General features: G+C 41.1%; 2 protein-coding genes across 5 annotated transcripts in view; one reads left to right on the forward strand and one right to left on the reverse strand.

The window, feature by feature from the left end:
* Nucleotides 1-11,008, reverse strand: part of ENOPH1 (enolase-phosphatase 1) — a 35,796-nt gene extending 24,788 nt beyond the window's left edge. Inside the window, exon 1 of one of the 2 annotated variants that reach the window (XM_060012278.1) lies at nt 10,661-11,008. Coding sequence is in view for 1 of the 2 variants with exons in the window: in XM_060012277.1 (XP_059868260.1) it covers nt 10,632-10,715 (84 nt within the window). In the remaining variant the exon portion in view is untranslated. Of the gene's footprint in view, nt 1-10,631 lie in introns of both variants that reach the window. The other variant, XM_060012277.1, reaches the window with a different exon arrangement.
* Nucleotides 11,009-11,725: 717 nt separating this feature from the next.
* On the forward strand, nt 11,726-16,941 carry HNRNPDL (heterogeneous nuclear ribonucleoprotein D like). Of its 3 annotated transcripts, XR_009519514.1 has the most exons (9): nt 11,726-12,299; nt 13,092-13,260; nt 13,360-13,521; nt 14,011-14,142; nt 14,289-14,403; nt 14,929-15,099; nt 15,439-15,531; nt 15,904-16,008; nt 16,686-16,941. XR_009519514.1 is itself a non-coding variant. In XM_060012275.1 (8 exons), the coding sequence occupies exons 1-7, from the start codon at nt 11,857-11,859 to the stop codon at nt 15,507-15,509; spliced, it is 1,263 nt and encodes a 420-aa protein (XP_059868258.1). In that variant the 5' UTR covers nt 11,726-11,856; the 3' UTR covers nt 15,510-15,531; nt 16,686-16,941. The 3 variants fall into 3 exon arrangements, 2 of the variants coding, with proteins under 2 accessions (XP_059868258.1, XP_059868259.1); XM_060012275.1 differs by lacking the exon at nt 15,904-16,008; XM_060012276.1 differs by lacking the exons at nt 14,011-14,142; nt 15,904-16,008.
* Nucleotides 16,942-25,821: the final 8,880 nt, after the last annotated feature.

Genomic DNA, 25,821 nt, shown 5'->3' on the forward strand with positions numbered 1-25,821 from the left:
TTCTGAAATGGAGTCCCCTGGGAAGGGTCCAATGAGTTTCCAGTAGGGCCTCTAAGGACAGAGCTACCAACTTTCCACACAATGCAGAAAGGTGATGGAGAACCAGGTGCAAGAGGGTCAGGGTGGCTTGGCTTCCACCCCTCTTATGACCCCTACCTGAACCAAAACCAATTTTGAAAATTAAGTGAGTTAATAAATGTGAAAATCTAAAGTTTTATACAAAAATAAGCTTTTACTGTAAAAAGAATACTTTTTTTTTTTTTTTTAGTGAAGGGGTGACATGGGGTGAGCTGTAAGGATGGAAAATTTTAAGAACCATCAGACAAGGTAGGACTTTTCAGAGCTAAACACAGGATATCCTTTAAAAGTTTATCTGAGCAAGATAAAGGCTTATCTATGTATTTTCAAAACAGGGGTTATTTATTAGAATTGGTACCTTTTTGGGGGTCAATGTGACTACATTTCTTTCAAGGATCTAAGTGACTTTACTGTATGCATAGGGAAAAAAATCAGGAGGAATGTTCACCAAACTCTTAATGACTATTGCTGGGTGGTAGGAGCAGAAAGGGCATTCATTCTCTACACTAAAATCTTCTGTAATGTTTGCAATTCATAACAAGTGTGAATTAATTTTTGAGGAAAAATTTTGGGGAAAAAACACTTCCCTCTATGCTCACATTAACAGATACAAGTTTCCACAGAATAACATATTTAGCTCTTTAAATACTTAAATTTAATTGTTAATCAAAATTTTTTTATGGTTTTTAATTTCCATTGTTAACTGACTTCTTTCTCTAAAACTAAGAGGTTTTAGAAATCTTGGGTCAATGAATATTCTAATGAGACTCTAGAAATACATCAGTTAAATTGCATACTGTGCAAATAAGATAAAAGTATCACCTTGAGGAAATCTGAAATAGCAGGGATAGCAGAAGTGGGAGAAGCAATACCAGCCATTCCCAGACCCATTCTGGAATGCATCATATCACCATCAACAAGCATTTGCTGAATGCCTTATGTGCAAGTACTATGCCAGGCTCTGCTTTCTGCCCTTAAGGAGCTCTCTCAGCATCGCTGGAAGACAGCACACACAGACACCACCACAAGGCAGCATCTGCTACAGTGGCAAATACATGGCCCTGCAAAGGAGGGAGAGAGAGGATTTTGAAATTCCTGCTTAAACAGAAGTCCTGTGAAAGCAGAAGCAGGTCTTACCTGTGTATTCCCATAACCTAACGCAATAAATATGTTTTAAATTAATAAGTACATGGAACCAACTTGCACTTGGAGAGGAAAAAGTATGACATCCCAAGCTGGAGGAATGGTGGTGGCACGAAAGTGTGGCATGACCCAAATGGGCATGTTCAGCTATTAAAAAAAAAAGTGTAAAGAAAGAGAGGAATAGAAAGTTGGAAAACCCAATTCACTGAAGTTGAGGAGTTGAAACTATCTTTGAGCCAACAGGAAACCACAAAGGATTCTGATGGTGCAAAGACAACCTGTTAATGTTCCCGTCTTCCTTACTAGGTTCCTTAAGGATGGCAGCAGCATCTTTAAGGATTTTGGTTGCCTAGCAGAGCCTGGCACATGATAGGTATTCAAATAAATGTGAGGGAAAAGAAGGGAAGATTGATTAGGCTGGAAAGATTATGCAAGTGCCATGATACGGAAGGCGGTAGACGAATAAGAGACCAGAAATTAAGGCCGGAGGTGTTTTCTAATCTACCTCATGATATACTCAGACCCAATACAGTGATTCTCCAAAGGCTCCTCCCCTTGTCTCAAGTTGAATCAACAAAATTCCTCTCACATACCACCATGGGTATATCTCCCTTTAGGAATCCTGAGCAACTGGGAAGGTTTGGGGAATGTTGATCAACCCATCAACAGCTACTTATCAAGGCAGTCCTGCCATTCCAGTGCCTCCTCAAGTTCTCTGAGGTTAGCCAAGTTCTGCATCTCGTTCTTAACTTATATCTGGCCAGGGCCATAAGGAACAGAGGCGGAGGTAATCACAGCGGGTTTCAGTAAATGTTAGTTCCCCCTTTTCCACAATGACCCTTCACAAGCACTTTCTGTCTCCACCAAACAGTCTGATATTTCCTGCATTATAATCAGTGTTTCTACAGGGCTTTATATTTTTCAAAGGTTTTTGCACTCTATCTCAATCTTCATCACTACCTTATAAGCATGACAGATCCTACTACCCCATTCTTGAAGATGAAAAAGCCTAAATCCCTAGACTGAATGAAGCCAGGGAAGATGACACAATTACAGTTACTAGCATCAATAATAAACAGCACAAGTGGAAGCAAGCTTGTGGTTGCTGTCCCTTGTGGGTAGTCTTCTAGCAGTTTCATATTGAAAGCAGAATGATAAAACTTACCAAATGGATATTTAACTAAAGTTGGGAGATACTATCAGACAACACAAGCTCTCTTCTTAGAAAGACCATAAAATTAACATAACCGTTTTCATGAGAAAAAAAATGTCAATTTCAACATTTCTTGATTATTATCTTCCAAAATATATCGTTAGAATATAAAAGGACATAAAAGAGTAAATTACAAGTATTGTTCAACAATCAAGAATGTATTAGCTATTTCTAAAAGTGCTTTAACATAAAATATCAAGATATTCCAAAGAAATTCATTAAACAAATGTCAGAAAAGCATACAAACATGATTCTGCTGTTAATTGAATCAATATCTTTATCATTTTGATTTTCAATTACTTCAAATAAATATTATTTGTAGGATCAAGGATTTGTCTGCTTAATTCATATTTTCTAACACAGAACGTTCAGTTTGTGATCTCTTCTTTTCCCTTAGTCTTGTTCGAACCTTGCCAAATATCTTTTTCTTTAAGGTAAAACTCCAGTCCCTTAAACACTGTCTTTACCAACCTCCACACCACCACAATCCTTAAGAGAAACACAATCATTAAAAAAAAAAAAAAGCTGTCAATTTTTAAAAAAATTTATAGATCCTATCCAGTACCATAAATAATAAATTTCAAGACAAAACTGGAGCTACTATAAAGCCGAACTCTGATGTAGCCAAAAACCTGTAAAGGGATCTATTAGTCAGAAATGTTGGTGCTAGCCAAGTGTGGCAGAGAGGAAACTGCCCCCTACCCTCAAATGTACATGTTCCTAATCCCCAAAACCTATAACTATGTTACTTTACTCAGCAAAGGGGGCTGTTTTTAAAGACATGATTTAAATTAAGGATCTCAGGATGGGGAGATTACCCTGGATTATCTGGTTGGGCCTGATATAATCAAAGTCCTTGCAAGTGAAAGAGGGAAGTAGGAGTGTCAAAGTCAGAGAGTGAAGGACCAATCTGAAGATACTACTCTGCTGGCTTTAAAGACAGAGGAAGGGCCCAAGAACCAGGGAATGTGGGTAGCCTCTAGAAGCTGGAAAAGCAAGGAAGAGTTTTCCCCTAGTCTCCAGAAGGGACACACCACGCCAACACCTTCCTTTTAGCTCACTGAGACCTATTTCAGAGTTGTGACCCTCCAGAACTGTAAGATGATAAATCTGTACTGTTTTAAACCACTAAACTTATGGCAATTAGTTACAGCAGCCACAGGAACTAATACAGCAGGTTAAAGCAAGGCACTACTCACCTGCCCATCTGCCAGGACACTTAGAGCCTTATTCTTCAGGTCCCTGTTGTACAGACATTCAGTGAAATGTTTCTACTAACAAATTATCTAGAAAATGACATAAGATGGTGGTAGTGAGGGAGAAGAGGGAGCCGCAGAGGAATTTTGGAGATCTGTCAGGAATTTTCAGGCCTATTATCTTACTTCCCTATAAGTACACATAACTCCTTTCTATTTCTATTATTAAGAAAGTTGTTTTTACAGTTCAATTTCTGGAAGACAACTTGCAAAAGCTGGGGAAGTGGCCACTTGCTTAATGGTTTGTTGTCTACCAGTTTATTTCATCATCTTGCTCTCCTTTATCAATTTACTTGACTTTTGAGAGGTTTTGGTTCTGTTAATGATAGACCTCCCCTAATTCACCTACACCCTTGGGCTGCTCTATCACCTCCTCTGAGCCACTGGAAAAGAGGAGTGCTAACAGACCTCGGCACAGGTAGAACTTACGAATTTGTATAAAGCCTAACTACAGGGACTTCCCTGGTGGCACAGTGGTTAAGAATCCGCCTGCCAATGCAGTGGACACAGGCTCAATCCCTCGTCTGGGAAGATCCCACATGCCGCGGAGCAACTAAGCCCGTGTGCCACAACTACTGAGCCTGCACTCCAGAGCCCGAGAGCCACAACTACTGAGCCCATGTGCCACAACTACTGAAGACCATGTGCCTAGAGCCCATGTTCTGCCACGAGAAGCCACCACAATGTGCACTGCACTGCCTGTGCACTGCAACAAAGAGTAGCCCCCGCTCGCCACAACTAGAGAAAGTCCATGTGCAGCAACGAAGACCCAACACAGCCAATACATAAATAAATAAAATAGATTTATTAAGAGCAAAAAAAAAAGCCTAACTACAGAGTTCAGTCCATGGACCATAGTATCACCTGGGAACCTGTACGAAATTCAGCATCAAGTTAAGTTCCACATTATTCAGCAATAAAAAAGAATGAAATCTTGCCATTTGTGAAGTGGATGGACCTAGAGGGTATTTTGCTAAATGAAGTAAGTCAGGCAGAGAAAGACAAATCCCATCTGATTTCACATATCTAAAAAACAAATGAACAAACATAACAAAACAACAGAGTCATAGATACAGAGAAGAAATAGGTGGTTGCCAGAGGGGAGGGGGTTGGGGGATTAGTGAAATAGGTGAGGGAGATTAAGAGGTACAAACTTCCAGTTACAAAATAAATGAGGATGAAATGTTTAGCATGAGGAATATAGTCAATTATATTGTAATATCTTTGTATGGTGACAGATGGTAACTAGACATATCACGGTGATCATTTTGTAATGTATAGAAATATCTAATCACTATGTTGTGCACCTGGAACATAATATTGTAGGTCAATTATACTTCCATTAAAAAAATATGTAGACACTGGGAGGAAATGCATCAAAATGCAAACAATGGTTATCTCTGGGGGGTGGAGATTATGGGTGATTGTTAATTTTTACTTTATGCTTTTATGTATTTCTAATTGTCTGCAATGAACACATATTGCTTGTAAAATTAGAAAGAAAACAATAAATGTCATTAAAAATGAAAAAAAAGTTCCTTTCCAGATCTTCTGAATCAGAAATTACATTTTAGACAGATCTCTAGATGATTTGTAAACACATTCAAGTCTGAGAAGCACAAAGAGCCATTGGCAAGGGTACTCACCATGACCCACTTACTATATTTTAGGGACAAATATTCTAATCAGATTCATACTTTCAGTTAATGAGAGGTTCTTAATTATTACAAAGATTTTATTTCCAAGCACAAAAAGTTTTCCTAAGGCATAAGTGAAAAACATGCCCCCGCCCCTGCTAGTACCCCTGCCCACTACTCCTGACAAGATTTGTTGAGATGGTGGATGAAATAGTGATTGTAAGGCCAACTGGCCCGAGGCAGGGGAACACAATCAGATTCACAGGTTGCATCAGACCGAAATTCTCTGGACCACCCAGTTCCAGAAACTGCCCTGGAGACATTCCGGACCACCCAGTTCTGGGGACTTTGAAACCAGCCCAGCCTTCCCGCCTTTTGAGGGGCGGGACTAACGGTCCCCCAGGATACCCGAAAAGACCACCAAATAAGGAATACCCTGCGCCCTCCCAGATTCACCACACCCCTTTCCCTTCTTCCCCTATAAAATCTTGCCCAACCCTCGCCCGGGTGCGACTTCTCTGGCCCCTTTCTCTCGGACCAGCGAACCTCGCCCGGGAGCGCTCCCTAATAAAGTTCACTTGAAGCTTTCCTCTGTTTCGCGGTGCCGTTTGTTAAGATCCGACCTTACAGTGATGGAAATATATTTATTTTTATAAAGTTTTTTCAAGGGCTAAACATTCATTAAATATTCACAGTAGCCTTATGAGGTGGATATCCCCAAAGTACAGTTGAGGGAATATGTACCTAGACTCAGAGACATTAACTAACTTGCCATAGATCATTTAGTGATGGAAATATATTTATTTTTATAAAGTTTTTTCAAGGGCTAAACATTCATTAAATATTCACAGTAGCCTTATGAGGTGGATATCCCCAAAGTACAGTTGAGGGAATATGTACCTAGACTCAGAGACATTAACTAACTTGCCATAGATCATTTAGGGAAGAGCCGGAATGCTAATCAAGACTTGCAGTCTCCAAGCCCATCCTTATAACTACTACTCTACGAAGCCAATCCTCATTATTTAAAGATTCTGTATTTGCAAATTCTCCTACTCACTAAAACTTATTTATAACCCCAAAATCATTACTCACTGCACTTTCCCAATTTTTTGAGGACAGGTACATACATGAGCAGAACAGCTAAAATTGTGAAAAACCAGATGCACATGTTCCCAGTATGTGATGCTTTGCCTTCTTATTTCACCTCTCATATTTTAAACAAGTACCCTTTTCAAGGTCTACTTAGCACCACATTTTTCGCATTTTGTGCTTTTTGTTGGTGAGTGTGCAGTTTAAAATGGTCCCCAAGCAAAGTGCTGTCTAGTGTTCCTAAAGGCAAGAAAGCTGCCTTACAGAGAAAACACATGTGTTACATAAGCTTCGCTAAAGCATAAGCTATAGCGCTACTGGCAGTGAGTTCAATGTTAATGGATCAACGATATATATTAGATAAGGCAAACAGAAACACACATAAAACAAGGTTATGTACTGATCAGCTGACAAATATGCTGTGACCAGAGGCTCACAGGAACCAAACCCTGCATTTTCTCTAGGGGCAATGATTCAGTGTTTGCTAAGATGGCGTTCACGGTAACTTCACAGAACATAACTGCCGCAACTGTTGTTACATGTACTAACTTGACATGTAATGGCAGGAAAGGCACCAAATTATAGAGCGTTTTCAGAAACAAGACACCATTTTCTCCAACTCAAAAACAATAGTTGAAGGTTCTTGACAGGATAACCCCAAGGACTGGTAATGGTGTTATTTCATAGCTTACAGACTAAAAACACCGGAATAATACAATGCACAAAGTCAGAAAATGAATATTACATCACACAGACAAAGATCAAGCAGTGGCTCTGTGAGGTGCATGCAAGATGATTCAAGGGGAGAAGGGAAGTGAATACAATAACATTCATTTACACTTATTTAAATCTCATCTTTAAATTCCAATTTACTTTACAACTTAATAGTACAGTAATATGTGTACACAATAAATTCTATTGGTAGTGCCTGCCTGCTCCAATTCTGCTGATGATGTACATGACCAAAAAATGTTGGGAGATCACCACTGTAGAGAATCAAAGTTAGCGCTTGAAAAGAAAAGAAAAACTCCAGAGGCACACGTCCTGCAGTGGGCTGGTGGCTTTGAGGACTCGCATGCACTGGGAACCAACTATTGCTGCTCTGTCCCCAACACATTGTGAGGATCCTCACAAAGATATCCCTCCAGGCATCAGTTGATTCATATGAGAAATTAATTAGCTGGTTGTGACACTGATTAGATGATCCAAGCTGGGAACCCTTCGCTTTCTAGAAATTTGACCAAAGAAAATAAGACATAATAGCAGGAAGTAAAAACATTGTTTATTGTTGCCCGGAGCCCAAAGGCTGAAGGCATGCCCTGATAGAGCAACAGCCTGTCCTCAGAGCACCCAAACTGGGAGGATTCTATGGTATCCCATAAGATATCCAGCACTGTTAGTGTCATCTTATATAGTTAAGTTGCATCATATACACATTCAACTCTAAGTGCTCAGCAAAAAGAGAGAGAGAGAGAGAGAGAAAGGGAAAAAAAAACACATAACCAGAGCTGGCAATCTGTCTGCCATTCTACTCAATGAAGGTGTTCTGTTCCCTTGGACAGTCTCTCAGTTCCTCAGTGTCTCTTACAGCATGAATGGTTCATTGTGAGGCTAAAGTTTGACACAATATATTTTTCATCTACATCACCTAATCCCAAACCAACTTCCTCTGATACTCAAAGGAAGAAGCAGGGATACGTTTCAACCCTGAAGGAAAAATGGCTGCATATGACTTACTGAAAGACGGAATCAATCTCCAAAGAGAACTGATTTCCTAAGGGTAGTTCAAGGGCAATTTTTGAAAATACTCAACTTTCACAGTGTACGCTGACTGTAGAAGCAACCCCCCAGATAAAGTGAGACTCAACTATAGTTATTCTGTTCCAAGGGCTCACTCTTATACCTACCACCTAGAGGTGGTGTATATTGAAATTTGCTGCCATATACTTTTATGGTACTTCTTACTGATTAAAGTGTTCTCATACCAGCTGTGTCATTTAACACCCACAAGGCCAGGCAAAGAAAATGGAACGAGCACTGTGGTTCCCATTTCAGAGATCGAGTGCAATAATGGAAAGAGTAAGAGTTGAGTCAGACAATTTGGTTTCAAATCCCAGGCATACTGTTCAATTTTTCAGAGCCTTAGTTTCCTATCAGTAAAATGCAAAGAGTACACACACCTCACCAAGTTTTTGAGGATGAGTCAAGTATACAAGCTGTAGGTATACATTACTCAATGTTTCCTTACACCATTCCACAGGAAGGAGGGCTACAAGTTCACACACCTAATGTGACTAATAAAGCCCAAGTAGAACAAACATCGCCCAATTCCCAGCTCCATGCTCAGAGGTCCAAGAAGCATATAACTTAGCATCTCTTTAAAAAGTGTTCAAAAAGATAGAGATACTCTGGTAAAAGTTTTTCTGGTTCAAGTAAATTTGTGACATGCTAGTCTCTTTAAGGCTCACAGTGTGTGTGTGTGTGTGTGTGTGTGTGTGTGCAAGTGTGTACATGATATAAAGGCTCTGAGAAGGCGTGCAATAAAGAAACCTGGTTGAATACATATAGAACATTCCCCCAAAGTGGATTTAATAATGGAAACCTTTTCTGCATAATTACTAAAAACAGCCACACAAACATAATGTTCTTCTGAACATACTTTTAGAAACACTGGTTTTGGTAAATTAATGTATAACAAACTAACAGACAATTATATTGTAATAGATTAATATTAATAAAAATAATAACAGATTATAGAACAAGGCACAAGAAACTACCCTTTAAACAAGACCCCGAATCATTTTTTGGCAGTCTGGTGTCAAATCCAAAAAAAAAATCTATTTGGGAATTCCCTGGCGGTCCAGTGGTTAGGGCTCCACACTTCCACTGCAGGGGCCTGGGTTCGATCCCTGGTCGGGGAACTAAGATTCCGCAAGCCAAACAAAACCAAAGAAACAAATCAAAAACAAAAAAAATCTATTTAGATCATCAAGGCATTTTTATTCTCAGAAAAATCTCAGGATAAGTCTTTCATAAACAAAGATTCCAAGAAGTGGCTCGTGTCATCTTACAGAAGACATAGTGGGTAAAAAAGGTGAAAGAGACACATAATGTTTTGTTACAAAATTGATTTGCATGAGGTATCTTACTCCCTAAATCAACTTTCGAAGAACGCTACATATACCATATAACAACTACCTGTCCTGTCATTATCCCTGGTCTCCTGATAACAGTGGCAAGCAAGAGAAAGCCAGAATGGAGATAGTGACTTGTAGACTATAAACCACAAAGATGAGGAATCCTTTTTATCTTTGAAAACTACAAGAAAGCAGTTATTATTTTTCCTACTTTGTACTTTCCCTCCTTTCTCGGTTATTACTGCACGCAAGCACTTCTAGTGAATACTTTTATCTTAAACCTCTAGAAGTCAAATAAGAGAAGACCAGGCCCGAGGAATTCTTTAAAAAATTATATTAATATTTGATATTTACTTATCCTGGCAAATACAATATATATATAAAAAGAACCTGCTCTAATGCAAAGTTGTAAGTTTGTGAACTAGGTATAGACAAGTGTTGGTTAGCACTGACATCCTAGGAGGAAGGCTTTTGGTAAGAACTTTAAGCTTCCATGGTTTTTCGAAGAAAATGAACGGAATCTAGACGTTTGCTAGCCTAGTCCAGTAACATACAGTGTGCATTTCGGCCACTAAGAGCAGGAGTGGGAAAGGGCCAAGAGCAACCATTACCGCCTATCACCAGGGGTACCTGAAAAGTCATCTTCATCCTTCAGCCTTCCCATTTTACTAGACTAGAAGCCTCAAGGACCACTAGATCGCGGCCGCCGCCACGCCAGGTCCAACCCGCCACAAGGCGGAAGCTCACCAGCGAGTCGACGCGGCGCACACCTGCCCGGCGGGCGGCGCCCACAACGCTTCACCTTGCTGCGGCGTACCTGCCCTCCTCGGCCCTTCTTCACCACCACCTCCATCCCTTCCCACCTGCAAATAACCGAGGGCAGGGACGCGGGAAGGTGAAGACGGTGAGGAAAAGCATCCCCGCAATCCGCCGCAGACTACCTCCTCCCATCCCAGAGCCGCTGCAAAGCCACATCGTTTCTCCCACGCCTCGTGTCTCTAGTGCAAGGTCTGCAATAGTTTAAAATTTTTGTTTTAAAGCACAAGTAACTTCCCCGCTCCCTTCCGCCCCTCACCTTCACGAAAGCAATCGGGGTTGTGGTACCTTCGATATCTAACAGGATCACAGTGACTTCGGCAGGCACCGAAAGCACAACCATTTCCCCACCGGCTGCTACTACGAGAATCGGCCTACTGGTAGGGAGGGCGGAGGGCCGTGCCGGCTGCGCCCAGCAAACTGCTGGGCTTCCGACAGCCCCGAAAAGAGTCCCGGAGCGCACAACCGCGCGCGGCCTGACGCACGAGGCGGAGAGGACACGTCGGCGCCCCTGAAAATAGAAAAACCCGCAGCACAGGGACCTTGAACTCGCAAGCTGCCCGGGCCTGGAGGCCTAGACCACGTGGGCAGGGAAATGGGGCGGTCCTCGCGAGGTTCCGATGGGGCGGGGAGAGGTAATGGCACCGACGTCGATTGGCCGCTAGAGGGCCTCTAACCCGATCAGTCAAAATGGGCCTCGCGTGGGCGGGAACAAAGAAGCGAACGCGGGAGCCCGGTGCGCGGGCGCGCGCTCTCCGCAGACTGGTTGAGCGAGCGGGAGAGGCCCGGGGCACGTGCAGACGGGAGCCCCGCGAGTGGCGCGCCGGGGATGTGAGTGCCCCTTGCCCTCTACGGCACCTAGCCCCCTCCCTGCCCACGGCCTCCGCTTTTGCATTTTTACAGTAATCCGACTGGGCCCGCGCCCCTCCTCCCGTCAGCCAGCGAAAGAGGCCGTTTGCATCCCGGTCAGCCTGACTGCGTTGGCCTCGGTTCCGGCCGAGCGGCTAGGGAGGCCCGCCGCTCCCCCTCGGCCCGCGCGCCTGTAGCGGCAGCGGAAGAGGCCCCCGCGCCGCGCCGCTGTCCGGAGGGGCCAACGCGCGCCCGCTTCCTGTTCGGCTGCTTCCAGCCAGCTCGAGGACAAAACACGCGTGCGCGCGGCGGACGGCAGGGCGCGCTCGCCGCCTCAGCCACCGGCGCTGGGCGCAGTCCGCCTTTTTCCGGAGCAGCGCGGCCCCGGTGCCAATCGATAGCAGCAGCTCCGCACTGGGGGACCGAGGGCGGAAAAAGGCGGGGTTGACGGCTCTTTGCTGGGAGTGGGCTGGACCGGACGCCAGAGACAAAGGCTCTCAAGGCAAGAGGGGCTGTGACGCTGCTCGGGATTTTTGACCCAGGACTTTTCGCCCCTTCGTTTTTCTCTTCTGACGCTCTTTTCCCAAGCCCGCGTCCCTTCACCTGCGACCTCGTTCCTCAGCGGAAGGGCCGCGATGGAGGTCCCGCCCCGGCTTTCCCATGTGCCGCCGCCATTGTTCCCCTCCGCTCCCGCTACTTTAGCCTCCCGCAGCCTCTCCCATTGGCGGCCGAGGGCGCCGCGGCAGCTCGCCCCACTCCTCCCTTCGCTCGCTCCCAGCTCCGCCCGGCAGGGGGCGCGCCGGGCCCAGCGCCACGTCACCGCCCAGCAGCCCTCCCGATTGGCGGGTGGGGCGGCTATAAAGGGAGGGCGCAGGCGGCGCCCGGATCTCTTCCGCCGCCATTTTAAATCCAGCTCCATACAACGTTCTGCCGCCGCTGCTGCCGCGACACGGATTGCACGCCAGCGCTTCCCGGCCGATAACTCAGCCGCTATGGAAGACATGAACGAGTACAGCAACATAGAGGAATTTGCAGAGGGATCTAAGATCAACGCGAGCAAGAATCAGCAGGATGACGGGTACCGCACGCTTCTCCTCTTTCCCCCCTCCCCCAGCGCTCCGCATGCACCCCTTCGTCCCTCGGGGGCCGCGTGCTGCCCCTGTTCTTTCCCCAAGTCGATTCCCCGCGTGCCCATTGGGCCTCACTAGGTTGGAGGGAACAGGAAAGTAGGAAACGGAGGTGGGGCGGTGACTCGAGAGGCCCGCGGGAGGTGGGGGAAGGGCAGAGGGGTTGGAGGCGGAGGGCGGCGGCGTTTGTGTCCCGAGTGCGCAGGCGCGCGTGGGGCCCGAGGGGGAGGGGCCGGCCGCGCTGTGCCCCATGCTGCAGCTGCAGCCGCCTCTTCATTGTGTCTGTGTTACGGTTCCGCGCAGTTTTCAGGGGGAGGATTTAGGGAACTTCTGGTTTGGGAACCTGTAGGCGACTGGTACCCAGATTCCCAGTACGTCTGATGATGAGTTCTTTTAGGTGGAACGTTGGCTTGATAGTTGAGGAAGACGGTGAGCCTAAGTTGTGTGGGATCAGTATAGAAAGTTGGATTTTCTAGTCGGGAACAATCTTTACCATGTATTGTTGGCCTCGTTTAAACTTGGCATTGTGCAGTGAGGAGAGCAAGGTGTCCACCGTTTTGAATAAGTGAGGAACTTGGGGATCTTTGTGGTCTTCGTGTGTGTCTGTAAACGGGTTAAATTATTTGTACATCAGGATGTATTTCCCCATGCTTATTTTATACTTTTATTTCGTAAACGTAATTTCAGAATGTAAGTAATCGTTGTAGTTGCTGCTAACCTTAAAAAACAACTTTTATTTCTAGTAAAATGTTTATTGGAGGCTTGAGCTGGGATACAAGCAAGAAAGATCTGACTGAATATTTGTCTCGATTTGGGGAAGTTGTAGACTGCACAATTAAAACAGATCCAGTCACTGGAAGATCAAGAGGATTTGGATTTGTGCTTTTCAAAGATGCTGCTAGTGTTGATAAGGTAGGAACATGTTTCGCATTGTGGTGCTTTTGTGTGTTTCTTGCAAATTGTTCAGAGGGTTGCTTGTATGTTGTCAGATTAAATAAATCTGTCTTTTAGGTTTTGGAAATGAAAGAACACAAGCTGGATGGCAAATTGATAGACCCTAAAAGAGCCAAAGCTTTAAAAGGGAAGGAACCCCCTAAAAAGGTTTTTGTGGGTGGATTGAGCCCAGATACTTCAGAAGAACAAATTAAAGAATATTTTGGAGCCTTTGGAGAGGTGCGCTCTGCTTTTACGTTTACGTGTATTTTCATTTGATATGTTTATATAATGTTTATCCCTGATCCAGTTCTTACAGAGCAAACTCAGTGTTGGATGAGGGTGGGATTAAATTATTGCTCAAGTCCCTTCCAGTCACCGTACCTTAATCAGTGCTTTCCGTGTTATAATGGAAACTAGTGTCTAATGGAAACTAATTCAGCAAAAAGAAGGATGCTTTGGTGTGGTTAGGGTTTGGATTTATTAACTAGTGGCATCTGTGGAGTAAGAAATGGTATTAAATAAGGTTTTACTCTCCCTTTTCAATGCTCCATAGATGAAACAGATCACTCTAGTTTCATGTGGATAATAAAGCAGTGGTTTATACAGAAGTTATTTCGTTAGAATGACATGTTATGTTGAAGCTTGAAAAGGACTTGTGGCATTCTAAAACATCTTGGTAGCTTTTTACCATTAGTGGGTGACCTTGAGTGTGTATCCTGATTTCAGATTGAAAATATTGAACTTCCCATGGATACAAAAACAAATGAAAGAAGAGGATTTTGTTTTATTACATATACAGACGAAGAGCCAGTAAAGAAATTGTTAGAAAGCAGATATCATCAAATTGGTTCTGGGAAGGTAAAGCCATTTTGATTATAGTAAATAAACAATATCCTTTTCTTTTCTTAAAGTGAAATTTCTCAACCTGTTTTGAGAAGAAAAACAATGGCTTGACATTAGAATATTGGTAATAATTCTGTTTGCTTTTTAAATTTTGTTTTTAGTGTGAAATCAAAGTTGCACAACCCAAAGAGGTATATAGGCAGCAACAGCAACAACAAAAAGGAGGAAGAGGTGCTGCAGCTGGTGGACGAGGTGGTACTAGGGGTCGTGGCCGAGGTGAGACTTAATTCCTGGGCAATGACTCAATGCTGTAAGCTATAAACTGCGGAATATGAATAAGCCCATAGGAAAGTGAAGCCAAATTTAAACTGTTACAACATGGAAACTGCTCAGCTTAGTGGGTGGGCTTTTGTATTTACTGGTTTCACCTCTTCAAACAATGGCCACTCTGACAGTGTCATTACTGATGGGAAAATAACACCATTAAACGTAATTAAGATTACATGGAACACTTTGGCCTGATAGGTTTTCTAGGGCAGGAGTCCTTGTTTTAAAGATAAACACTCTGTCTTCTCCTTTGTCCTGATTTTTCATTGAATTTCGGAAGCCTGATACTGGCACAATTGGACTTTCTGCCCCCTTTTTTATGCCAACTGTAATAATACTTTCTTGGTCAGTTAGCAATATAGGTATCCATTCTGCCTTTTTAAGATTTGCAGAGTGAGGGACAGGAACGCATCATTTTATGTTAGGATTGGGGGTCAGAAGTTGTTTCCTAACAATCATTGTGCATTGTTTCAGGTCAGGGCCAAAACTGGAACCAAGGATTTAATAACTATTATGATCAAGGATATGGAAATTACAATAGTGCCTATGGTGGTGATCAAAACTATAGTGGCTATGGCGGCTATGATTATACTGGGTATAACTATGGGAACTATGGATATGGACAGGGATATACAGACTACAGTGGTAAGAATATTTAACTTAATTTCATAAACCAATGGTACTAAAATTCGGTGTTTAAAGTACAATCCCATTCTGAGACTCTGTGTGTGTGGGTGTTTTCTATTTCTTGAAGTGTTTGGAGTTAAATTTTTGAGACATTTAATAGTCATGGGAGCTTATACTGATAGACTTCAGTCATTACAAACATTCTAGAATGTGATATGTGACTAGTTTATAATGACTTTTAAAATATCTGGTTATTTTAATTGCCATGGAGGATTTTGCATATTTAATAGTTTTTTAAATATACAGTGAAACCATTTCATTAAAAGCTAAGCATAATCTTCTGTTTTTTCAAAATAGGCCAACAGAGCACTTATGGCAAGGCATCTCGAGGGGGTGGCAATCACCAAAATAATTACCAGCCATACTAAAAGGGGACGTTGGAGAAAACAGGTGTGTATAAGAGTTCAAGACACCAGTGGAAATTCTAATTTAATTTAAAGATCAATAGACAAATGAAAAATAAGTGAAAACAAAATATCATGTAGCCTGTTTTTACTAAATTGTTAATTTTTTACTTGCTTTATGAACCTGTTTTGCCTAAAGTGTCTATAGATCTTTAACTTTAAAGTTTTATCTCACTTTCTTTAGTATTACAGAAAAACTTAAGAGTTTTTCTGTTTGCTTTGTGTACCAGGTGGTCTAGAGGAATAATTAAACTTTTTTAGAACTATTAACAGGTAAAGTACTGAAATGGGTACAACTTAAGGAAAACAGGAATGTTGTCTTCTAACTCTGACATTATACCTTGTTTGTACCCGCCAGCGGGAACTTCATTGCAGGCCGTGTGTCACCCTGACCACGTCTATCTCTGGGGGTCGCACGTTGCGGGCAGAGCGCAAGGCATACACCAGAAAACGCTGTCCTGTGGTATGGTCTCTTCCAACTTCATGTACCAGCGTAAAGATTAAAGTGGAAAACTTCAGACTTTGGCTTCTTTTTTAATCTTTTTGAAGATTAAGTGTCTAAACTTAACTTAAATGGTTTTTTACAGGAGTTAAAGTACATAAATGCCTTTTTACAGCTTAATCATTTTGGTCTTCTGTTTAGTGTTGTATTTCAATTGTGGAGCCTCATTTTAAGTGTTCATTTAAGATTTAATGCTTGCTTTTTCTTTTTATAGCTAATAGTGAAATCTACAAACCAAAACAAGAACTTTAAAATCTGGGATATAAATTAAAGATCATATGCACACAGAAATTTGTTTTCTTGTAATACAAGCCTATTAGAAATTCATGTTTGTAATAGCATTGTGCGTGGCTTACTAGAGATGTTTCTAGTAGACCTTGAACCTAGCACAGTTCAACCTGTGAATGTGGGAAGACTGCATTCCCAGATTTTCTAAGTAAATTTATTTTAATATCATTTGGGAACTTCAGGGTGAATTTATTAATTACCCGAACTGCGTTTTGCCAATGAATTTGCATGTGATCTTTAATTATTGAAGAAAAGAATAAAGTGAGAACTTAAAACAATTCATGAAAGTGGACCTTTGAAAGCTTGTCAGAGTTGCACAAATCTAATTGCCATTTTGTTTTTGTTTTTAGGAAGAGATTGCTAAAGTAACCCATCTTGCAGGACGACATTGAAGATTGGTCTTCTGTTGATCTAAGATGATTATTTTGTAAAAGACTTTCTAGTGTACAAGACACAACTGTGTCCAACTGTATATAGCCGCCAATTAGTTTTTGTTTTTACTTTGTCTTTTGCTATCTGTGTTATGACTCGACGTGGATTTGTGTTTATACAAATTTTATTTGTATGATTTCATGTTAAACCTCAAATAAATGCTTCCTTATGTGATTGTTTTTCTGCGTCAGGTACTAAATAGCCCTGTAAAAGTGTAATTTTAAATAAGCAATAATTAAGGCACAGTTTATTTTGTAGGGAGTGTTGATCCATAGGGAGAAACTGTGGTCCTTTACAAATAGCCAGCTACAGTGTCTACTCTGTTCTCTTTTTGTTAGATGTATTCTGTGTTCTAAGGCTTCATTTCCCTGTTAACTGAGGCTTCCACATACCTTTAAGTAATGTTGTTTTCTCTTTGTGTATCTGGAGACTTTGTCATGAAAGTTTCTGTGGCGTAGTTATAGTGTTGTGATGAGTGGAAGCTTTCTAGTAGACCATAAATCTTCTGGTTATATTTTGAAAAGTAACTTTTTAATGGCACAAAGCATGCTGGTAGCTCCTTTTATGAATAGAAAATATTTTGCTTTGCTCTTGTCTCTGGAAAGGCATTTGTTACGACTTGCTGTATTCAGTGGTCTGCTAGGAAGAGCTTTGGCTAATCATAATACCATAACTTTGTTTTCTTGATTAAACTGTCTGAATATACCCAGGGGAAAAAAACACTTGAACTGTGTTATAGGAGCCACAGTTTAAGAATATCAGATGTAGTTACATTTAACACAAGGATTTTGGCAAATAGGTATGAAGTTACTAAAATTTGAACAAAAGTTAGATTAAAATATATGACGTAGTGGATGAGTAACTAAATTAATTGTATACTATTCTGTTGGTATTATGTCACAGCAAGCACCAAACTGAACAAAATGTTTTCTGTTGGGGCATTTTTAGGAAGCTGTATTGGGTGTTAACTGTTACGTGGTGTGAGTTCTTAGAAAAAATCATGGTAGTAAGTTTCATCATTTTTAGCGCAGTTAGTGCATGAGCTGAATAGTTAAGCATATCCATATTCAAACGTAAAAGGAATAGTGGGGAAAGGTATCCCTTAAATCTTATGTAAATGCAAATCTAAGTGTGACCAAGTCATGTCATTACAACAGATCTTCTGGTGCATTAAAAGTTTTAGCTGTAGATTTTGGAGGATGTCCTGGGTAAACTCAAGTTTTGAATTTTACATTCAGTGTAGTTATTGAATTTAAGGTTTTTGTTTTTGTTTCTGTGGTTCCATGTTAGCCATTAGGATTGGCATACAAGTTCATATGTGGAATAGTTGACCTCACCTTCAACCAAGTGTAAATTTTTTTATGCTAATGAACCTGCCTTGTTTTATTTGGTGCCTGCAACTTTCTTTGTTCTGATGATGTTTGTACTTGCTGGGCTATCAAGTTACAATGCTTTTGGCCTTTTGCTCCTGTTTCGCTATTTGACCGTACACCTAGGCCAAGTACCAATGTTGGCTGTTGCAAGGGATTGTTTGATTTGTTCAACATGCAACCTTAGGGAACAGAAAGGAGATTTTCATTTTAAGTTATCTTGTCAAAGTCAGTAGGTGCAGTGTCTTTAGGGCAGTGAATCCTGTAAGTTCAAATTTATGATTAGGTGACAAGTTGACATTGAGATTGTCCTTTCCCTGATCAAAAATGAATAAAGGCTTTTTAAACAAAATCCAAACTCTTCAGTCAAGTCTTGATATATATGACTTTGAAGAAATACATCTAGAGATTACTGAGGTCTTTTAGAAAAACTGAAGTACCTATGACAAACATAATTAACCTGTATATTCTTAAATATGCTTCCTGAGTTGTTTTGAGCAAGTTCTATGTGTTGCTACTTACCCTGAAAGAAACCTAATTAGCAGTTTTGTTGATTAACATGTTAGTATTCTGTAGTCTGATGGCTACATTTACAAGATTAGGGATTTAAGAGTTAAACTGTCATTGGGATACTAACATGGATGAGCAGAGCATTTATTTCATTCTCTTCCATGCATCTTTTTCATAATGGTGACAGTAACTGGACCCTTTGCTAATCTTACAAATTTCAATACAAAAAAACCTGAGAAATTAATTGCTATAGGTTGCAAGTATTTGATAGAATATCCACCACAGGATACTATGTTTCACTGATGAAAAAGGTGATTCAAGGACACTGCAATTATAATTGCACTTTTAAATGTAATTTTATATAAACTGCAATTTTTAGTTACAGGTGTGTGTGTGTGTGTGTGTGTGTGTGTGCGTGCGCGCGCGCGCGTTTCTGCCATTTGAATTGCTCCTAGTGTTAAGCGAAGTCAGAAAATGTCATTCTGTAAAAATCTCTCTCAAACTTTCCAACTTAATAGAATTGCCATCTACTGTGGTCTCAACTTTCTGAGCAAAAGCAATACAACTTTGTTTTCATGTAGTCATTCAAAAGTGTATTGCCATAAAAATGTAGGCTGTTCCTTTAGGATTGGTTGAGGTTTTATATTTGTCTTGAAATAGTCAGATGTGGGATTTCAGTGAGTTTGGGTTGAATAGAAAAAAGTGGAAACTTTGACTTAACCACTGTGTTTTATAAACTGTAAGAAAGAATACAGTGGTATTCTATGGATTAGAGGGTAATGCTGAACATCCTAAAGATTGTTGCTTTAAGTGGCAGTTTAATTCCTGACCTTATTCTTTGGTCTACTCATTCAAGAGGAGTACCCCCATTTGAGGAGGTATATCATGATCTCAGTGTGGGGGAAGGGATATTCAACAGTCTCTGATTTGTTACTTAAAATCTAAAAATTTCAAGTAACAATGCTTAAGAGTTTGCTTTGTCAAAGACTAGCATGTGTTATAAATATGTGAGAAGCACTGTACTGCAGACAGGTTTTCTCATACTGTTCCAATGCTTATCTTCTTTTGAGAATCTGACTAAAATGAGTTTTCTTAAGACAAAAAAAAATCATGGCTATATATAAATGTCTCAAGGAAATGATAAACTACTTTGAAAGCTATCTAGTTTTAAAAGACTCGAAGTTGGCTCTTATGGTGACAGATTGACTAGAATTCATTCATTTAGGTCACACACCATGCAGTTTGTAGGATCTTAGTTCCCCCACCAAGAATCAAACCGGGCCCCACAGCAGTAAGAAGCACCAAGTCTTAACCACTGGACTGTCAGGGAATTTCCAAAATTTATTGAATTTGCTATCATTGATGTGGTTACCCAAAGGAAGTTTCTTCAAATGTTCTCAGAAGTTTGTGTGCTGGCTGGTGAACAAATACAGGGTGATTGTTTTATTGATGAGACAGGAAGGGCCAACCCCATAAAAGGACTTATGGAAAACCATAATTAATCCCCTGATTTTTCAAATTGAGGAAGTTGGCTAATTGAAAGTAACTCATTACATTTTGGAGTCTATCAAGCATCTCTTGAGGACTAGATTCAGTGTTTGCCACTTCTGGGAGGGATCTCTAAGCATTAAGATTGGTCAGCAGTCTCATTTGTGAGTGCTGAAGTCTTTTGTAGGAAAGTAGCATTTGATTATAATTCATTCATTCTTGGGACTTCCCTGGTGGTGCAGTGGTTAAGACCGAGTTCCCAATGCAGGGGGCCCGGGTTCAGTCCCTGAACTGGATCCCACATGCCTGCCACAACTGAGGAGTCCGCCTGCCACAGCTAAGACCCAGTGCAACCAAATAAGTATTTTTTAAAACAATTGATTCATTCTTGTTCCTCTGATGAAACTGGAGCCTAGATAATCTGAAGCAACTATTCATTCTCATGAGAGAGCTTTTCTATGGTATTTATTTTATTTGGCTGTGCCGGGTCTTAGTTGCAGCATGCGGGTTTCTTTGTTTTAGTTGCAGCTTGCAGGATCTTTTAGTTGCGGCATGTGAGATCTAGTTCCCTGACCAGGGATGGAACCCGGGCCACCTGCATTGGGAGCGTGGAGTCTCCGCCACTGGACCACCAGGGAAGTCCCTGTCCTATGGAATTGAGTGATTACTTTGGTTACCCTTGAACCATGAGACGTATGGGACATGAAAGTTCTTTAGACCACCATACAGGCAGAAGGGTGAAGGGAGGGTGTGACAGTGAGGACTAAAATATTTTAGGGTACTTCCAATATTTTTCACTACCAAGAAACACTAGGTATTTTCTCCCCATAAACTATGTTTTGAATGGCTGTACATGTCACATATATTGCTCTCATTAGTTAGTGACATTTCTATTAATCAAAGGCATATAGCTGTCAATCAGAACGTCTACAGTGATAATCAGCGTTGTACCATCAACTTAATAATGCCAGTTAAAATCTAAGAAACAATATTTTCATTAGCTTGTACAGATTTTTTTTAATGTGTGATTTCTATCAGACAAAATACAGAAAAAAAGTCCAAGAATTTTTATTACTTCCTAGGAGTTTAGAACTATACCTAGCACATCATTTGGAGATAAGGACAAACAAAAGGCATTTTTGAGTGTGTGTTACTTTCATAATCTGGAAAAAAGTGATTTTTAAAATATTTTTATGGATATAATTATAATTTTTTAATTATGCATTTGAATGACTTCAGAAATAAAGAGACCCCCAAATTACACCTTTGATCTCATTTAAAATATGTCTATTTTTTCATGTATTTATTCTTTAGTTACAATCCATGTAAAAATAGGACTTAGAGCCTGTCATAACTAAGAATATCTCCACTTTGACCTATCGTCACCACTCGCCCAGCTTGTGGGATCTTAATTCCCCGACCACCAGGGATTGAACCGGGGCCCTCTGCAGTGAAAGCGAGGAGTCCTAACTACTGGACCGCCAGGAAGTTTTCTTCCCTTTTTCATTTAATTAAAGTTATTTTAATTGCTATTAACATGATGCTTTAGAACACCAAGATATAGACGTGGCAAAAGGGTTTTTATTTTCCCTTGATTCTCCATCCAAGACAGTAACAAATTCAGACATAACATTCCATTACCAATTCACTGATTGTGGAGTTTGGTTTTTTTGTTTATGTTTGTTTTTCCCACGTATCCCAGACCCCAGGAGAGAAGGGTCTTGTGTTGGTGGCAGGTACAGGGATTTTTCACCAACCCATAGCCAAGATTCATGGTACTACCATTGTAGGGTTTTGGTTTTGTATTTTCTTGAACGTGAATCTTTTAAAATTCTACTGGTGTTAAATATTTGCCACTTGGTGAAATAAAATCATTCTTCTCTTCATTAAAGACCAAGGAGCAAATTTCTCTCTCTGCCTTTAGTAGAAAAAATCAAGCAGACACTCTTAACCAGGAAATATACAGGCATTAACTACTGCTCTCTTGACAATTCTCCTGGGAAAGGTATGCAGACTCTTAGTATAACTTGATTAAGAACAACGGTCACAGTTGATTAACTGCATTTATTGCGTAAGAAAGTAAAAAAAGCATTACATGAAGATGTCAAAGGTTTTCAGAATTACTCGATAAATCACTGCTAAGATCATGCCCTGTTTTTTAAATTTGCATTACATATTTACATTTCCATGCATTAGTGCAGTCCTACATATAGTGTAAGAGTATTCAGGTGTACATATATACCTAATAAGATAAAAGGCATACAGGCCATACAGGCATACATATACTTTAAAAATATTGCAGGTAAAGTTCCAGACGATCGCAATAAAGCAATACGGTGAGTCACACAAATTGTTTTTGTTTCCCGGTACATATAGGTTATGCTTACACTATAACTGTAGTCTATTAAGTGTGCAATAGTGTTATGTCTAAAAAAACAATGTATACACCTTAATTTAAAAATACTTTATTGCTAAATAATGCTAACCATCATCTGAGCCTTTAGTGAGTCATAATCTTTTTGCCAGTGGGGGTCTTACCCAGATGTTGATGCTGCTGACTGATCAGGGTGGTGGTTGCTGAAGGTGGGTGGCTGAGGCAGTCTCTTGAATAAGACACCAAGGAGGTCTGTCTTTCATGAAGGATTTCTCTGTAGCATGCAAGGCTGTTTGACGGCACTTTACCCTGCTCAGTAGAACTTCTTTCAGAATTGGAGTCAACCCCTCAAACTCTGCAACTGCTTTACCAACTACGTTTATGTAATATTCTAAATTCTTGACACAACTAGGGCAACTCCCAGGCTCTGGTGGGGGACGTCGGACCCCTAAAGGGACAGGAAAAGTACCCACACAACCAGGTAGGACGTGGCAGGGAAGGAGGGGGGAGAGAAAGTGGAGGGAGCAGGGGACTGGCACCCGTGAGGGGTGGCTGGGGAAGGAGAGGGGTTCCATGACCAGAGGGGGAGCCCACCCATGGTGCAGGGATCAGTGGGGACAGAGAGAGACCTCTGGGGGATTGGGGGATCAGAGGGGAACGCAGCTAGCATCTCCCCTGACTGCTTGGGTCCGGCAAGCCTGCTGGGGTCCCAGGCCTCTACCTCCACTCTCCGGGGCCCCCACTGTCTAGGCTGAGCCTAAGCCATGACCCCAACCCCACAAGGCCTTTTCTGGCCATGAGGGTCCTGTGCCTAGGCCCCACCCCCAAGGCTTCTTCTGGCCTTTTTTTTTTTTTTCTGTAGTGGTTCTGTTTTGCCTTGTCATTTCATTCGTATTTTTATTTTTTTCTAATATATTTTTTATTTTTCTAGTTTTATTTTTTATTCTTTGTTATTGTTATGCTCTCATTTTTTTTTTTTTTTTCTACACCGCATGGCTTGCAGGACCTTGGTTCCCAGGCTGGGGGTCAGGCCTGAGCTCCTGTGGTGGGAGCACTGGGTCCAAACCACTGGACTAACAGAACCTCAGACCCCAGGGAATATCAAATGGAGTGAGGTCTCCCAAGGTCCTAATCTCAGCACCAAGACCCAGCTGTACCCAAGTGCCTGTAAACTCCAGTACTGGATGCCTCAGGCCAAACAGCCAGTAAGACAGGAACACAGCCCCACCCATCAAAACAAATGAGATGACAAAAAAATACATTACAGACAGAAGGGCAAGGTAAAAACCTGCAAGACCAAACAAATGAGGAGGAAATAGGAAACCTACCTAAAAAAGAATTCAGAGTAATGATAGTAAAGATGATCCAAAATCTCAGAAATAGAATGGAGGCAAGGATTGAGAAAATACAAGGAATGTTTAACAAAGACCCAGAAGAACTAAAGAACAAACAAACAGTGATGAACAAAACAATAACTGAAATGAAGAACACACTAGAAGGAATCAATAGCCGAATAACTGAGGCAGAAGAACAGGTAAGTGAGCTGGAAGACAGAATGGTGGGAATAACTGCTGAGGAGCAGAATAAAGAAGACAGAATGAAAAGAACTGACAGGACAGGCTCAGAGATTTCTGGGACAACATTAAACACACCAACATTAGAAATATAGGGGTCCCAGAAGAAGAAGAGAAAGAGAAAAGGTCTGAGAAAATAGTTGAAGAGATTATAGTTGAGAACTTCCCTAACGTGGGAAAGAAAATAGCCACCCAAGTCCAGGAAGCGCAGAGAGTCCCAGGCAGGATAAACCCAAGGAGAAACACACCAAGACACACGTTAATCAAACTAACAAAAATTAAATTCAAAGAAAAAATGTTAAAAGCAGCAAGGGAAAAGCAACAAATAACATACAAAAGAATCCCCATAAGGTTAACAGCTGATTTTTCAGCAGAAACTCTGCAGGCCAGAAGGGAATGGCATGGTATATTTAAAGTGATGAAAGGGAAAAACCTACAACCAAGATTACTTTACCCAGCAAGGATCTCATTCAGATTCAATGGAGAAATCAAAAGCTTTACTGACAGGCAAAAGCTAAGAATTCAGCTCCACCAAACCAGCTTTACAGCAAATGCTAAAGGAACTTCTCTAGGCGGGAAACACAAGAGAGGAAAAAGACCCACAAAAACAAACCCAAAACAATTGAGAAAATGGTAATAGGAACATACATATTGATAATTACCTTGAATGTAAATAGATTAAATGCTCCAACCAAAAGACTGGATAAATGGATACAAAAGCAAGACCCGTATATGTGCTGTCTACAAGAGACCCATTTCAGACCTAGGGACATATACAGACTGAAAGTGAGTGGATGGGAAAAGATATACCACGCAAATGGAAATCAAAAGAAAGCTGGAGTAGCAATACTCATATCTGATAAAATAAACTTTAAAATAAAGACTGTTGGGCTTCCCTGGTGGAGCAGCAGTTGAGAGTCCGCCTGCCGATGCAGGGGACACGGGTTCATGCCCCGGTCCGGGAAGATCCCACATGCCGTGGAGCAGCTGGGCCCATGAGCCATGGCCACTGAGCCTGCACGTTCAGAGCCTGTGCTCCGCAACGGGAGAGGCCACAACAGTGAGAGGCCTGCATACTGCAAAAAAAAATTAATAAAAAAAATAAAAATACTGTTATAAGAGATAAGGAAGGACACTACATAATGATCAAGGGATCAATCCAAGAAGAAGATACAACAATTATAAATATTTATGCACCCAACATAGGAGCACCTCAAAACATTAAGCAAATGCTAACAGCCATAAAAGGGGAAATCAACAGTAACATAATAATAGTGGGGGGACTTTAACACCCCACTTACACCAATGGACAGATCATCCAGACATAAAATAAAGAAACACAAGCTCTAAATGACACAATAAACCAGATAGATTTAATTGATATTCATAAGACATTCTGCCCAAAAGCAGCAGAATACATTTTCTTCTCAAGTGCACACAGAACATTCTCCAGGATAAATCACATCTTGGGTCACAAATCAAGCCTTGGAAAATTTAAGAAAATTAAAATTGTATCCAGCGTATTTTCCAACCACAATGATATGAGATTAGGAGTCAATTACAGGAAAAATACAAAAACACATGGAGGCTAAACAATATGCTACTAAATAACCAAGAGATCACTGAAGAAATCAAAGAGGAAATTTTAAAAATACATAGGAACAAATAACAACGAAAACATGACAACCCAAAACCTAATGGGATGTAGCAAAAGCAGTTCTAAGAGGGAAGTTTATAG

The sequence above is a fragment of the Delphinus delphis genome, chromosome 5 (assembly GCF_949987515.2).
Source record: "Delphinus delphis chromosome 5, mDelDel1.2, whole genome shotgun sequence".
NCBI classification, from domain to species: domain Eukaryota; kingdom Metazoa; phylum Chordata; class Mammalia; order Artiodactyla; family Delphinidae; genus Delphinus; species Delphinus delphis.